This window comes from Xylocopa sonorina, chromosome 1 (assembly GCF_050948175.1).
Source record: "Xylocopa sonorina isolate GNS202 chromosome 1, iyXylSono1_principal, whole genome shotgun sequence".
Lineage (NCBI taxonomy): Eukaryota > Metazoa > Arthropoda > Insecta > Hymenoptera > Apidae > Xylocopa > Xylocopa sonorina.
Genome location: NC_135193.1, coordinates 7,562,403 through 7,574,712, shown reverse-complemented (window position 1 = coordinate 7,574,712; position 12,310 = coordinate 7,562,403). Strand labels below are relative to the sequence as shown.

The following is a 12,310-nucleotide window of genomic DNA, read 5'->3' as shown; positions in this document are numbered from 1 at the left end:
ACTTGAGACATTAAACGTCAATTACGATATATTGAAGTTAGAGATATTTTATATGAGGAATGCCGCTCATGAGTAAAAAAGATTCCATTTAATTAAAAATTTACTTATTGTAAAAATACCTATCTATATGAAATTTGAAACCTTAAAGCGACAGATAAAGTCGATAATGAAATACATAAAAAATTATATTTCCAATGAATCCGTACATTCGTTCTGTCTTTAATCTAGATCAAACATTTGTCAACGAATTAATCTAGAGCTAAATCAATGTTCTTCAAGAAAGTCGGCATCCCTGCTATTATATTATTATATTGTTTAATAAAATGTAATCAATAAGGGGAACGAAATTTGTAATGTAGAATTGATAGATTGGTCGATTTCGTAATCGTTCAAATAAAATCGCCTCGGAAATTTATATAATCACATTCGCCGAACGATACGAAAAATGATATGCCAAAACTGACACCATGTCTGCTATTCAATAATCGTCGAGTTCCAGTTATTGTGTCATATATATCCTGCAAAAAACTGTATAAAAACGCTGATAATCGCTCGTGTAAAAAAGGCAACGACAATGGTGGACAAAATCGAAATAGAAGTATCCGACAGCTTCTCCTATCATTTAAAACGGTAAAATGGCAGTTGTTTGTCGATCCATTCACTAACCCACTCTCTCTCCGTAGCGACAGCAATTTTTTGCTTTTCATTTTTGATGCCTCTCGAGCTTGTAAGCTAATCGAATAAATACTGGAAGAAAAAAGTATCTCTAGGCTAGTGCCGTCCCATTACGACGAGACGTTATTCGTCGCCAAATAGGCCTTGCCGATAAAGCTTTAATAACTATAGAAATATTTCCTCGCTGCAACCTGATACTGAAATGCATTCTACTAATCCGTACTATATAGCTATAAAGAAAAGATTAATTCGAAACACCTACAACTATGAAAGCAATTAACGAATAAGTAATATAAGATTATGCGGACTATAGTGAATTAGAAATAGTATAGTTATACAGTTAATATTAAATTAAGTTTTTGTGTCGCATAAATATACAAAAAGAAAAGTTTAAATATTACTTAAGGTAATTATTAGCGTATCAGGTTGAGCGAAAGCATCGCTCCTAATAAGTTACCTAACTTTTTAACTAGCTTGCGATTGTATCACTGGAGCACCTCTGTGTAATACCGAAGCAGGTCGAGATTTGCGACCACCGGCAGTAGTTTGGAGAGTCGTTGATGGTTGTTGAATAGGTTGCTGCGCTATTTGCTGAGCTAACGCCGATTCTCTCTTTGGTATTTCCGGTGGCGACTGAAGAACGTCCATGTACTCGCGAATCAAGTTCGCTATTTGATGTGCCTATAATTAAAAATATTTATAATAAGACATACTATATGTTGATTAAAATGTAATTTCGAGATATTAGTTGTAACTTCTAATTACGACCATGATTCTATACTTGATTCTAACATGATTCTAATTTCGTTAAGGTAAATGCGTGGTACCACAACTTACTGAAAAATCATGGAATTAGACAAAGCCGATCAAACAAAATTACCTGAGATGTCGTAAGGATAACTTTGCTCTGCTTCTTATCAGTACCAGTGATAATCATCAAACAACTAACAGCTGGACTATAACTGAGAATACTGCTATATTCGTAGGTACAGAGAGTGTTCCTGGAGCGGTGCTCCAGAAGGTGAAGACCTTGCTGATCGACTGCCAACCACAGCACGCGTGGCCAGTTCGAAGTGAAAGATTGCATAACGTCGAATATCGTAGCTCTGTGTAACGGCCACGATTGAATTAAATTTAGAAAAGCTTTCTTTGTTTCAGGCGACGTCATTCCTCGCAATGACTGATGGTGTTGAAGAACACCTTCTATACATAAAGACGGAACCAGTCTTGGTGGTAGGCAGTGGCTTGATATAGTGCGGTAATCATGGTCCGACACGTCGTTTTCGCAATCACCGAGTTCTAATTGAGCTTGTAACGCTGATAACATCATCTAAAAAAATATCATACATTTAATATGTAATTGGCCTAACAATATGTAGTTATACAGCTTGCTCGGAAAGAGTAATAGGTATTGTTTATAGAAACTTAACACGACTCAGGATGGCTTAAGAGTGAAGCTATTTTTTTTTCTATGAAAAAAAAGTTTACTTACAGCTTCCTTCTCGGTGATAGGGAATCGATCGGCACGCAGGTCATGCAGCACCTGATGGTATAGTAATTCTTTCTCCACTGGGTCATCAAGGTCCATATACTGATCAAGGAACAAATGTTTCTTAAATAGAAAGAAGTGATGCGCGTGCTTCCTTTGCGTCTGATTCTGCTGTGCGTTCGCGGTTCTGTAACGTTCCCATTTCGACATTACATCCGCGATCTTCTCTTCCGGTATCAGCGCACGTTCGGTCGGCCCCAGGACTTCATAGATAGCATATCCTATAAAAATCAGCATCAGCAGTGAGCATATACAGACGAAGAAGTTGGACATAACTAGGTTAATTTAACTCCAATTTACCCATGGCAGTTTCTTCCAAGCCAATCTTAGTCTTAATAATCTCCATAACATCCCTGGCCGTTGCTGACGGATGAAACTCAACGGCATGGTATTGGCCATCCATGAAGTGGAATCTCGCGTAAATAGGCCTGCGATTAATCGTGCACATTATCTCCTCCCTGCTTGGTGGCCATTGCCTCCTTCTTGTGCCCTGCGTCTTGTAAAGGCACTTTTCAGCGAACCGTGCATACTTCCCCTCCTCAGTGACGTAGTCACTGGAGCATCGTTTCAAATGCGCGATCAGATACTTCCGAATCACTTTCTGCGGCGGTAAAATGACCGAACAAGCCAAAGAAAGCAACGCCCAATGCCTAAGATTGACTCGACTGTTTGGATCGGGGTGATCCGTAGTCTGTTTGATTAATTGAAGATAAAGTTCGCCTAACAGATTCTCTTTTCTTATGCAACGTTCCATTACGGTCTGTATCAGGTTTACGTGCTCGTCCTCAACCCTACGAACCGTGTCCCCATTTTGTCCCAGGCCAGCATACGTCAAGATCAATTGGAACACGCTAAGAGCCATCTGTTCATCCGGGTCCGGTAACTTTGAGAGACTCTGAGGTATAGGTTGTCTGCTGAATGCCCAGTAGGCGTAAGGAAATCCTTTGTAGGTCTCACCGTGATCGGTTGCGCTACCGTGCTCTTGTCTGAGCTTCTCTATTCTGTGCTTGGACAACCTTCTGAGCGTATTCCTAAGGAAACCACCACCGGAGTCTTGCGGTTTCCTCAGTATCTCCGCATCCACTAGCGTCCGTCGACAATTGACTAGGTTATGGTAGAATCTGATACGATCTTCGTTAGTGATACACTTGAGTTTCTTAGTTGGAACTTCATTTTCCGTGATCCAGCCAGCCAATGCCGGGCAGTAGCTAACGATTAAACTCCCTATCTCGTTCTTCTGCGGCGTTTCGAAGACAAAACACTTGTGCGAACTGTCGGGGTTGTGACGCAATAGGGATAACGTTATGAAGGAGTCACTGGGGTCTAGCATGATGCTCTCTACATCCTGATAACGATATTCCGATAAGACGAACTTGTCGTCTGGTTTGATTAGCATTAATCCGTCGCAATTAATGCCCAAGATCAACTGATTGCCATAAGACCAGTAGCCTCGATAGGTAACGTTGAACATGGTCGTGCCGTAGAGCGGGTACTGCATCACGCAGGATAGGTATAACACTTTGGCCGCTAATTCCTTGCGACCAGCACCGTATTGTCTGTGTGCTTGTGCAATTATCGGTACCCAAACGTCGTCACCTCGAGCGCGACTAATCCGATAAGGCAAGAAACTGTCCACCTCGCTGTAGTAATCCAGACGATCGTTATCCTTCGGATCGCCCAGGGCGACTTGTGCTTGTAAGCCTGCCAACTGAAGCGCGACTTTTTCCGATACCGGAAAATCATCGCACTGGAGAATTGAAAACGAGAAACGAAGGGAAAATGAGTTTCGTATCGTTAGGATAAAGTATGAGAGCGATTCAATCTTTTTGTTTTAGTAGTTTACCTTCACGACATTGTAGACAGCTTGGGCGTACAACATGTTCACCTCGACGGGATCTTGGGATATTTCTCGAGTATTACGGAATAACCTTCGTTTGAAGACAAATCGATTGTCACCGCTTCCCAAAGTGGTATTGTTTCCACGACGAAGCGTCGAGAAGGTTGATTGCGCTGTGTTCAACTTGCATTGTTTCCTTAAAAATGAAGTACAATAAACGATCAATGTATAGTAAATAATCATCGATATTTTAAGTGGCATGTCATCACTTTGTCTGAGTAACAAATAAGTTTCCAAAGATGGGTGATAATCTGCAATTTTTTTATGAGTTGTTACTTTTGCAGTGAATAATGGATATGTTGAATTCCGTTTAGCTTCTTAACAATTGATAATCGCACGATTATTAATTAAAACTTACATTTCCCAAGCGGCTATAACGTCATATAAATAGTCATGCGCCCGCACGTGTTCCTCGCCATCCGGTCTACTTTGGTAAATTGCCCAACCTTCCAAAGATCGGAGACCTAGTTTTTCGCCCAATTTGGCAACAGCATCTGCGGCAGTATCAGTAGGATGCACATCTATCGCTTTAGTTCTTCCATCCAGAAAGAAGAACCGACAAACTATGGTGCCCAATCGCCTCATAGCGGCGATCTCAACCGTCGATGGAGGATGTTGTCTACAGGAAACCTTCATGTTTTTGCAATTGTCCACACACCACTGAACGTACTGTCGAAGTTTTCCTTCGAGAGCCAAATTCTTTCTTAAGAAAGACATGAAGTACTTGTACAGCAGTTTACTAGGTTGAAACGCAACGATTGCTAGGCAAAGCAATAACCAAACTCGCTCAGCCCATTCTGGATTAGGATTGTTGGTTGCTTGTCTCATAGATTGAACGAAAATTTCATCTCTCAATTCTTCGCGCTCGATGCCATAACCAATTATACTCTGAATAGTTATAATTTCCTGGTCCAGCTTCATCTCTCCCCTTATATACTTACAGAGATCCTAAGAACAGAGGAAAGCGTTAATTTTAATGTTAATTATCAAAGGTAGAAATAAACATAGATAAGAAATAAACATAGATTAATGGAGAATCAAAATTATTATAGTAAGTACTTACTCTAAAGACTGAGCAAGCCACATTCACGTTGTCAGGATCATACATATGAATATGCGAATTTGGTATAGTGGAACCCTTGTAATAAGTGACCATCTCGTACTTAGGAATATACTCCACGCTCTTTCCGCGCGACTTTCTGGTAAGCGTAGCCATTATCGTACCTTCCGGAGATCTTTCATGGCTGTTAAAATAATTCTGCGCGAATTCTACGATATCATGATAGGTAACTTCATTGTCAGGTTCCTTCTTGTCCTCTAACTCTTGAAGTTTACGTTCCACTCTGCACTTGCGCCTTTGCTCCCTCTCCACAGGCTGCTGTTGAGTTTGTTGCGACTGTGGCTGCGGTAGATCGTGACCATTTTGTTGCTGTTGGGGCACTGATGGATGATGGTTGTGATGCAAATGATGACTATTCGAGTTTCTCGATTCTGGTCTAGAAGGAGGGCTACCAGCAACGGGTTCTTTTATGACCTTGTTGTTAGGCACTGGAGGAGGCGAGCCGCAGGATTCGCCGTTAGCCAATGATCCAGAATTTCCGTTTACTAAAATTGGGCTACTCGGACTGCTCTCGTCACGTGGTAATACAGATTCGTAAATTGGTTCTCCATTGTCAGTAGACGAGTCCCCATTTATCGTTAACGCCGTTGCAGGAGAAGGCGGCGGTGGTGGAGGTTCAGTGGGCTCTGGAAGACTCGGTTGGCCAAGTTTACCAGTAGTCGCGCACGGTATTCTCTGTTGCTGTTGTTGCGATGGTTGCTGCAGAGGCGACGGCGGAACTTCCTGTCCGTTTGGTGTGTTTGCTTTGGACTCCACCTTCGAGTTCATTTCCATTTCTTGCTGGATCACGGTTTCCAATTCCACGTCAAGCTCTTCTACCAACTCGTCCATTTGTTCACCGATATCTTCGATGATCTGGTTACCTTTCGTTGATTGAACATCGGACAGAAACGAGAAGAGATTATCTAGGTCCACTGATTGCAAATCCGAGGCTGCCATTTTCGAGTTCATCTGCTCCGCCATCTGCGACAACGTGGCAATTTCCTCTTGCACTTTTCTGTAAAGTAGAACAGCGACTGTAAGGATGACGTTATGCCATTTTGTTTAACCCTCCGTTTGCACACTTTTATGTAACCGTCAGTTTACTCAGAAGACACTTTAAACGAAAAGACTTTTAACTTTTGGCTTTCAAAATACTTCTTGATTTAAAGAAGTTAATGCAAATATTCAGTTAAAATATAACTACAGCTGTAGCTGCAGAAAATATTTCAAAGGTTTTTTCAAAAATATCAACGATGACCAACGCAATATAAGATACACTGTATGTGTGCACACGACGAGTTAATTGAAATGTTTTAGTCATTAAGCGCACAAATTAGTCAGGTGCTGGTATGTGCATGTGGTAGACTATTGAACGCTGCGTCTAAGTAAGTTAAAAGCGATTATGTTTTGTGACTTTATCATGCTGCAAAGGGTTTTTAACTCGTCATTTGAACTACCGACGAACTTACCCGGGTTCCATCCCGATAATACCATTGTACTGTGCGCTACAAAGGACACACAAACGGAAACACTATTAACGCACAAACGAACGACTGTCCTATGCTACTATCACGGTAGTTCATATACTGAAATAGACGTGTAGTACCGAAAAAATGCTAAACCGACTATCCAATCATACCTTTGACTTTCTTCTAGAGCTTTTTTGTCCTCCATCAGTCGTCTCTCTTCTTCCAGCCTTTCCCTCTTTCTCATCTCTTCGTCTACACGCCTCATTTCTCTCAGGGCTGTCGCAACCTCCCTCGCGAACACGCCACGCAGATGACTCTGTATCACGATGGCGGCTCTTCGTTTTCTGATGAACATTATCCTTAGCTTCCAACCCTTATACGCATGTTGTACCTTCAACGCAGCTTCCCGTATGCGTTTATATTCTGTAAAAATTCGAATATTTCTAGTAGAAAAATAAAAATGAAGACAATTGAAGAAAAAGAAAAATGAAGAAAATCAGTAGCGATTCCAGTAAATAATCATTTACAGCTTACCTCGTCGAACAATGTAGGCCCTCCATATTTTTTGTATCATTACAGCATTACTGGTAACCATCTGATTCCTACAGTCTTCCAGTGGTTCGTGTACGTAACTCCTCAAAAAAACTTTGGTCTTACCAATTTGCCATTCTGTTTGCGGTATCCCCTGGCTACCAATCAAGGACCTAACAGCTTCCTTTTCATCTTCAGAACGCGGCAAGCGTCCTTTGTCCAAGCAACGATATCTTGCAATAAAATCATGGAAGGGCATGTGTATAGGAAAGCCCTCCTTCCTTATTCTAATGATATCCAACATGCCCAAATATTTGAGCTGATCCAGAACCAACTTCTCGTCATAGTGATTTGCGATTTTCTGCATATTGGGCTTGATGCACCTAGCGTACCAAGGGGTAGTGGCTTGGAGTACGTCGACCAGAGCCTGCAACTGATGTCGAAACGAATCGCATAGCGTTGGTTTGCCCTTGGAGGTGCCACGTGACATAGTGGTCGCGTTTCCACTCGCGCGAGCTACCGTGCAACCCAGGAGATCCTGATAGACAGTGATCTCCTGCACGAATTCGTTCGTACTTCTAGACATAAAGTCGAAGAACACGTCCTGCTGTACGTCCCGGTTTTTATCTACGAATCCCTCGACGGTGTAGGTGACGCAGCCGGCATAATGTTTGACCCCAAACTCCTTTTCCCATTTTCGTCGATCGTCACCTTTCACGTAGCAGGGATGGTTCTCGAATTCGGCGTGCAAATTGGTCAGGTAGGCTAGGTCGGAGCCTTTCGGCATATGGCACTGTTCGGTGAGTAACTTAAGAACACATCGTGGAGGTTTCTCGATTAATTCCAGGCACATGGTGTTGTCCGTGAAGGTGATATGGGAGTATTGGATCTCTTCCTGTCGGTACTGTAATTCAAAACGTATTCCACGTGTTACGATAGCCGGTATGGAAGGACAAGTGTCACCTAATCAACTTCGCAACGTGTTTATTTTTATTATTAACCCCCAGCAACGTGTAAGCTAATGTAACAATGTAGCACTGATATACCAAGTGTACCGAGTGATACATATAAGCTTGCCCTATCGCATATGGAACTCTGATTATTTCTCACTGTTTTTGTTCAATCTAAACAATTTCTACCACTGACTTGAAGCATATGTATGCTTTAAGGAATCTGCATCGTATCAATATTTCTATACTGACTACACATGATTAGCTTGAAGTATATTCAACAGGGAAAAAATGAATACGTTAAAATGAGAAACTTGAAGTTAAATAATTTGTTTAACGAGAACGAAAACACTGCATAAAAAATATAAGAGAACATCCAATTAAACTGCCCCTATCGAGGTCAATTCGATTTCACCCTATCGGTTACATAACAAGCACACGTTACTCCACCCTAACACGATCGAGTCGTCAATCACGTCGCACATAGCTGATCAAGTACATACATAGATAACCCAGAATGCTTAGAAACGACTTACGAGCTCCTGCTCCAACGCGAACACGTAGTGATTGAAAAACTTGTGCAGCTTCTCGTTCGTGTAATTGATACAGAGCTGCTCGAAGCTGTTCATGGCGAAGTTCTCGAACCCGAATATATCCAGCACGCCGAGGAACCTCGAACTGTCCTGTCCGGGGTTTGTGCAGTTGTTTATGTGATTGATCAGCCAGGCGAACGCCCTCGAGTACAACGCCTTCGCCATCGCGTGCCTGTTCTCACGCGCCTCCTGCACTTTCAACGGTATCTCGGTGATGTTCCCGCGGACATTTATCTGTCGTATCAGCACCACCTTGGTCAGATCCTCGACCTGCAGCCCGAGAAGAGGTGCCACAGTGCCGACGATGTCAAGGTCCTCTTTAGTTAGCTCGCAACGCTCGCCGTCCACGTCCTCGAAGCTTAAATTCCCCAACCAGAGAATGGCTGACAGGACTCTGAAAATACCCTCGCACATTTCCGGCGCGACCTACAAAAACGAAAGTCAGCGGCTTAGTCGGTGACGGGCAAGGATAAAATAAGTCCTCGTTACTGAAGCAAATTATTGAGGGAGGGAAAAGGTGGTGGCTGGTTGACGGGATGAAAATAGTAGGTGGATATTTTCATGGCTTCAAACAAACTTTCTCTCTGCTTGAATTATGTAATCCTTGTGCACTGTTCAAAACAATTAGACTTACAATGTCCTTGAAGCAATTTTCTCAGAAACTGCTTATTATAATTGCTATTTTTTAACATTATCCAAAGGAATAAATATATTAGAACAACTTCAACTAATATTTATCTAAGCAGTACGCTAAGATTAACATAAGTCGCTACGTAAACTAATGATTAGAAACGATCCAATATTTTATTTATCTAAGAATTATTTTAGTGCTATTATAAGAGGATTTCTCCTTTTTAAAGAATGCATTAATTATGCTACAGCTATTCCGTATCTCGTATACATATAATTTTAGTTTTCATTTGTATTTGTTTAAAATGTTAAAAATCAAGCTTAACAAATAAACGAAGAATTTTCGAACACCTCGTCTATTTCGAGCTGTTTGCGCAGGCTATTAACACCAATATGCTGCACCCTTTGACACGGTATCACACGGTGTGCACCCTCTAATTACCTGTAGAACGTTAAACGCAAGCCTAAGGGCGTCTAGCTTCTTGCAGTCCGAGATTCCATCGATCTTCACGCAGCCAGACTGATTCAGATACTTGTAATGGCTGGCTGGCATCAGTTTATATTGTTCTGCGAACTCCTTGTCCCTGGTCCCGGCCTCGACCAGCTGATAGAACACGTGGTAATTCCTCTCGCCGCCGCTCTGGAAAGTTATACGGCTCTGCTCGAGCAAGTAATCTTGAATGATGCACCCCTTTATCATCCACTTGCTGTCGAAGCACACCTGCATGAACTTGCCGAACCGGGAGCTGTTGTCGTTCCTCACTGTCTTCGCATTTCCTGTTTGTTCAGCAATAATTTTTTTTCGTGTGAGATAACAATAATTGCATATCTCTGATAATAAAATTATTCATTTCAAACAATGGAAAACAAAACGAACAGAAAATATATTCGCAATTCAGATTGAAAATATATGTATAATAAAGAAGTACGTATTTTTTTGCAAATCTGCAGTTAATACCAGTAATGAATAAAATGCAATATTTAAATATCGGGAGAATTAAATGGCACTTGAAAATATTTTCACAATTAATTCGGAGCCCGTAATTTGTGTCAGGGCACAAAAGCAAACGGTACAATTTTTATGATACCCCCTTAAAATCTTTTGCCTCGCGCGACCCAGTTTTTACCCCTCGCGCGTTCCTGTATTTAACACCTGACTCGTTCTCGACCTCTTGACTCCGAGTAATGAATCCCCTTTATTTTTAAATGCCATTAGGAATAACGTTCATCGACCTGTTTCATAAAAGTCTTCCCGTTTACGTTCGTCTATTTCCAAGCCCTCCCTCTACCCCTCAATCCCAGAACAAAGGAAAGACCCCGAAGAAAAGCCATCCACTTCTTAGACGACTTTCATAAAAGGTGTTTATAAAACGGGTTCACGACGAATTTATACTTTTAATTAAAACTCAAAACGCAACTCCTAGTTCCACGTTTACGACTTATTTTTAGACAAAGAATTACCACCTGTACGGTTTCGTTATCATCGTTGAGACATTTTGTGCGATTAATTAATGCTCGACGGTCCGCAATGAATAATGAAATTTCTTTCAGTCCACTTTCGTTTACAATCACTTTGTTTAAATTTTTAAAATCTAACAGTAATTCGAAAAATATGCTGATATTTGAAATTGAATTGCTTGACGCGACAATTTTAGTCGAGTTTACGAGGAAGAAAGGTTTCTTGGCGCGACAGATTAGAATTTAGGAGGGAAACAGGGTGCAAGCGGCAAACTGTGCGAAAATATAATTAACAGGCTAAAATTGCTTGGTAACGGGAGAAGGTAATTACCGAAAGCTTCGAGGATGGTGTTCGCCTCGAGAATTTGCTGTTCCACCCACGTGTCGACGTTGCTGGTCACCGAGCAAAGGTATTGCAAGATGAATTTCGTGGTTTCCGTTTTCCCCGCCCCGCTTTCACCTGATATCACGCAGGACTGATTGCTCTCTGTGTCCTGAAGAGATCTGTACGCCGCTTCCGCCAGCGCGAACACGTGCGGCTCCAACGAGCCCATCTTTTGTCCATGGTATCGATTCACGTACTCCTGGAAACGAAGTGAAACGAATTCCCCGACAATGAAAACAGTTACTTTCAATTAAAACCAAAAGACTGCGAGCATTGATACGGAGTAATTGTATTTCGATAAAACTCATCATGAAAAGAAATATTTTTCAGTAAAAAAAAGAACAACTTCCTGTTGAAAAAAAGATAAAGCTTTCACCTATAAAAAGAATTTTCTCTCTGTGATGTACATATAACTTTGATTACGTTTTCAGTGGAGCTTTAAAAAAGTTTGATGCTGTTTCCAAATACCCAATGTTATTTCAGAGGCAGGATAGAGGTGCGAAAATAAAAACATTTCTCATCTAGAGAAACTTTGATAGATCTGTTAGTAAGACTACCACTCATGCTTGAAATGTTCGTGTCGTACGAAGGGATGCACAAATCGGAACATATGATAATAGAAGTTTTAGAAGAATTATTCGATGGGATCGTCTTAATAATTTACCTTTACTATTTCTGTCATTTGCAAAAGTATAAATTGTGGCAAAGGAAATGGAATGTTTAAATCAACCCTGTATCTTATAGATTATTATTTTCCTAGATATAGCTTCCTATTATTGGGGCCGCGTTTAAACACTTGTAGAATCTAAGCGAGGATAACAATCAAGTATTTAACAGATTTCGATTATTTCAAGCACGATAAAATATTCGAGTGCAGGTATCCTGTTTTTCTCGTGGCGAAAAACACACGCCACGGGCCATTAGATTTAATTACCGTTACGAGCGCGCCAGGCACGACAAACAGATTCCGATGATCCAATAGAAGGTTTGAATTAAGGGCGGTAGGCGGGCACGACGACCCTAGTAACCCGATTAATTGCAAACGTCATTCGATAGGACATTCCACAGCGG

The 12,310-nt window shown here is 41.3% G+C and overlaps 1 protein-coding gene across 2 annotated transcripts in view; it reads right to left on the bottom strand.

The window, feature by feature from the left end:
* Positions 1 to 482: 482 nt before the first annotated feature.
* The window catches only part of Myo81f (unconventional myosin 81F), a 37,781-nt gene continuing 25,953 nt past the window's right edge, over positions 483 to 12,310 (bottom strand). Inside the window, exons 4-16 of one of the 2 annotated variants that reach the window (XM_076903967.1) lie at positions 11,186 to 11,438; positions 9,839 to 10,173; positions 8,710 to 9,192; positions 7,227 to 8,127; positions 6,863 to 7,115; positions 6,693 to 6,728; positions 5,185 to 6,238; positions 4,480 to 5,069; positions 4,068 to 4,257; positions 2,525 to 3,971; positions 2,168 to 2,445; positions 1,556 to 2,005; positions 483 to 1,356 (exon numbers count right to left, since the gene is read on the bottom strand). In XM_076903967.1, coding sequence (XP_076760082.1) covers positions 1,141 to 1,356; positions 1,556 to 2,005; positions 2,168 to 2,445; positions 2,525 to 3,971; positions 4,068 to 4,257; positions 4,480 to 5,069; positions 5,185 to 6,238; positions 6,693 to 6,728; positions 6,863 to 7,115; positions 7,227 to 8,127; positions 8,710 to 9,192; positions 9,839 to 10,173; positions 11,186 to 11,438 — 6,486 coding nt within the window. In that variant the 3' untranslated portion in view covers positions 483 to 1,140. The remainder of the gene's footprint in view (positions 1,357 to 1,555; positions 2,006 to 2,167; positions 2,446 to 2,524; positions 3,972 to 4,067; positions 4,258 to 4,479; positions 5,070 to 5,184; positions 6,239 to 6,692; positions 6,729 to 6,862; positions 7,116 to 7,226; positions 8,128 to 8,709; positions 9,193 to 9,838; positions 10,174 to 11,185; positions 11,439 to 12,310) is intronic. The other variant, XM_076903975.1, reaches the window with a different exon arrangement.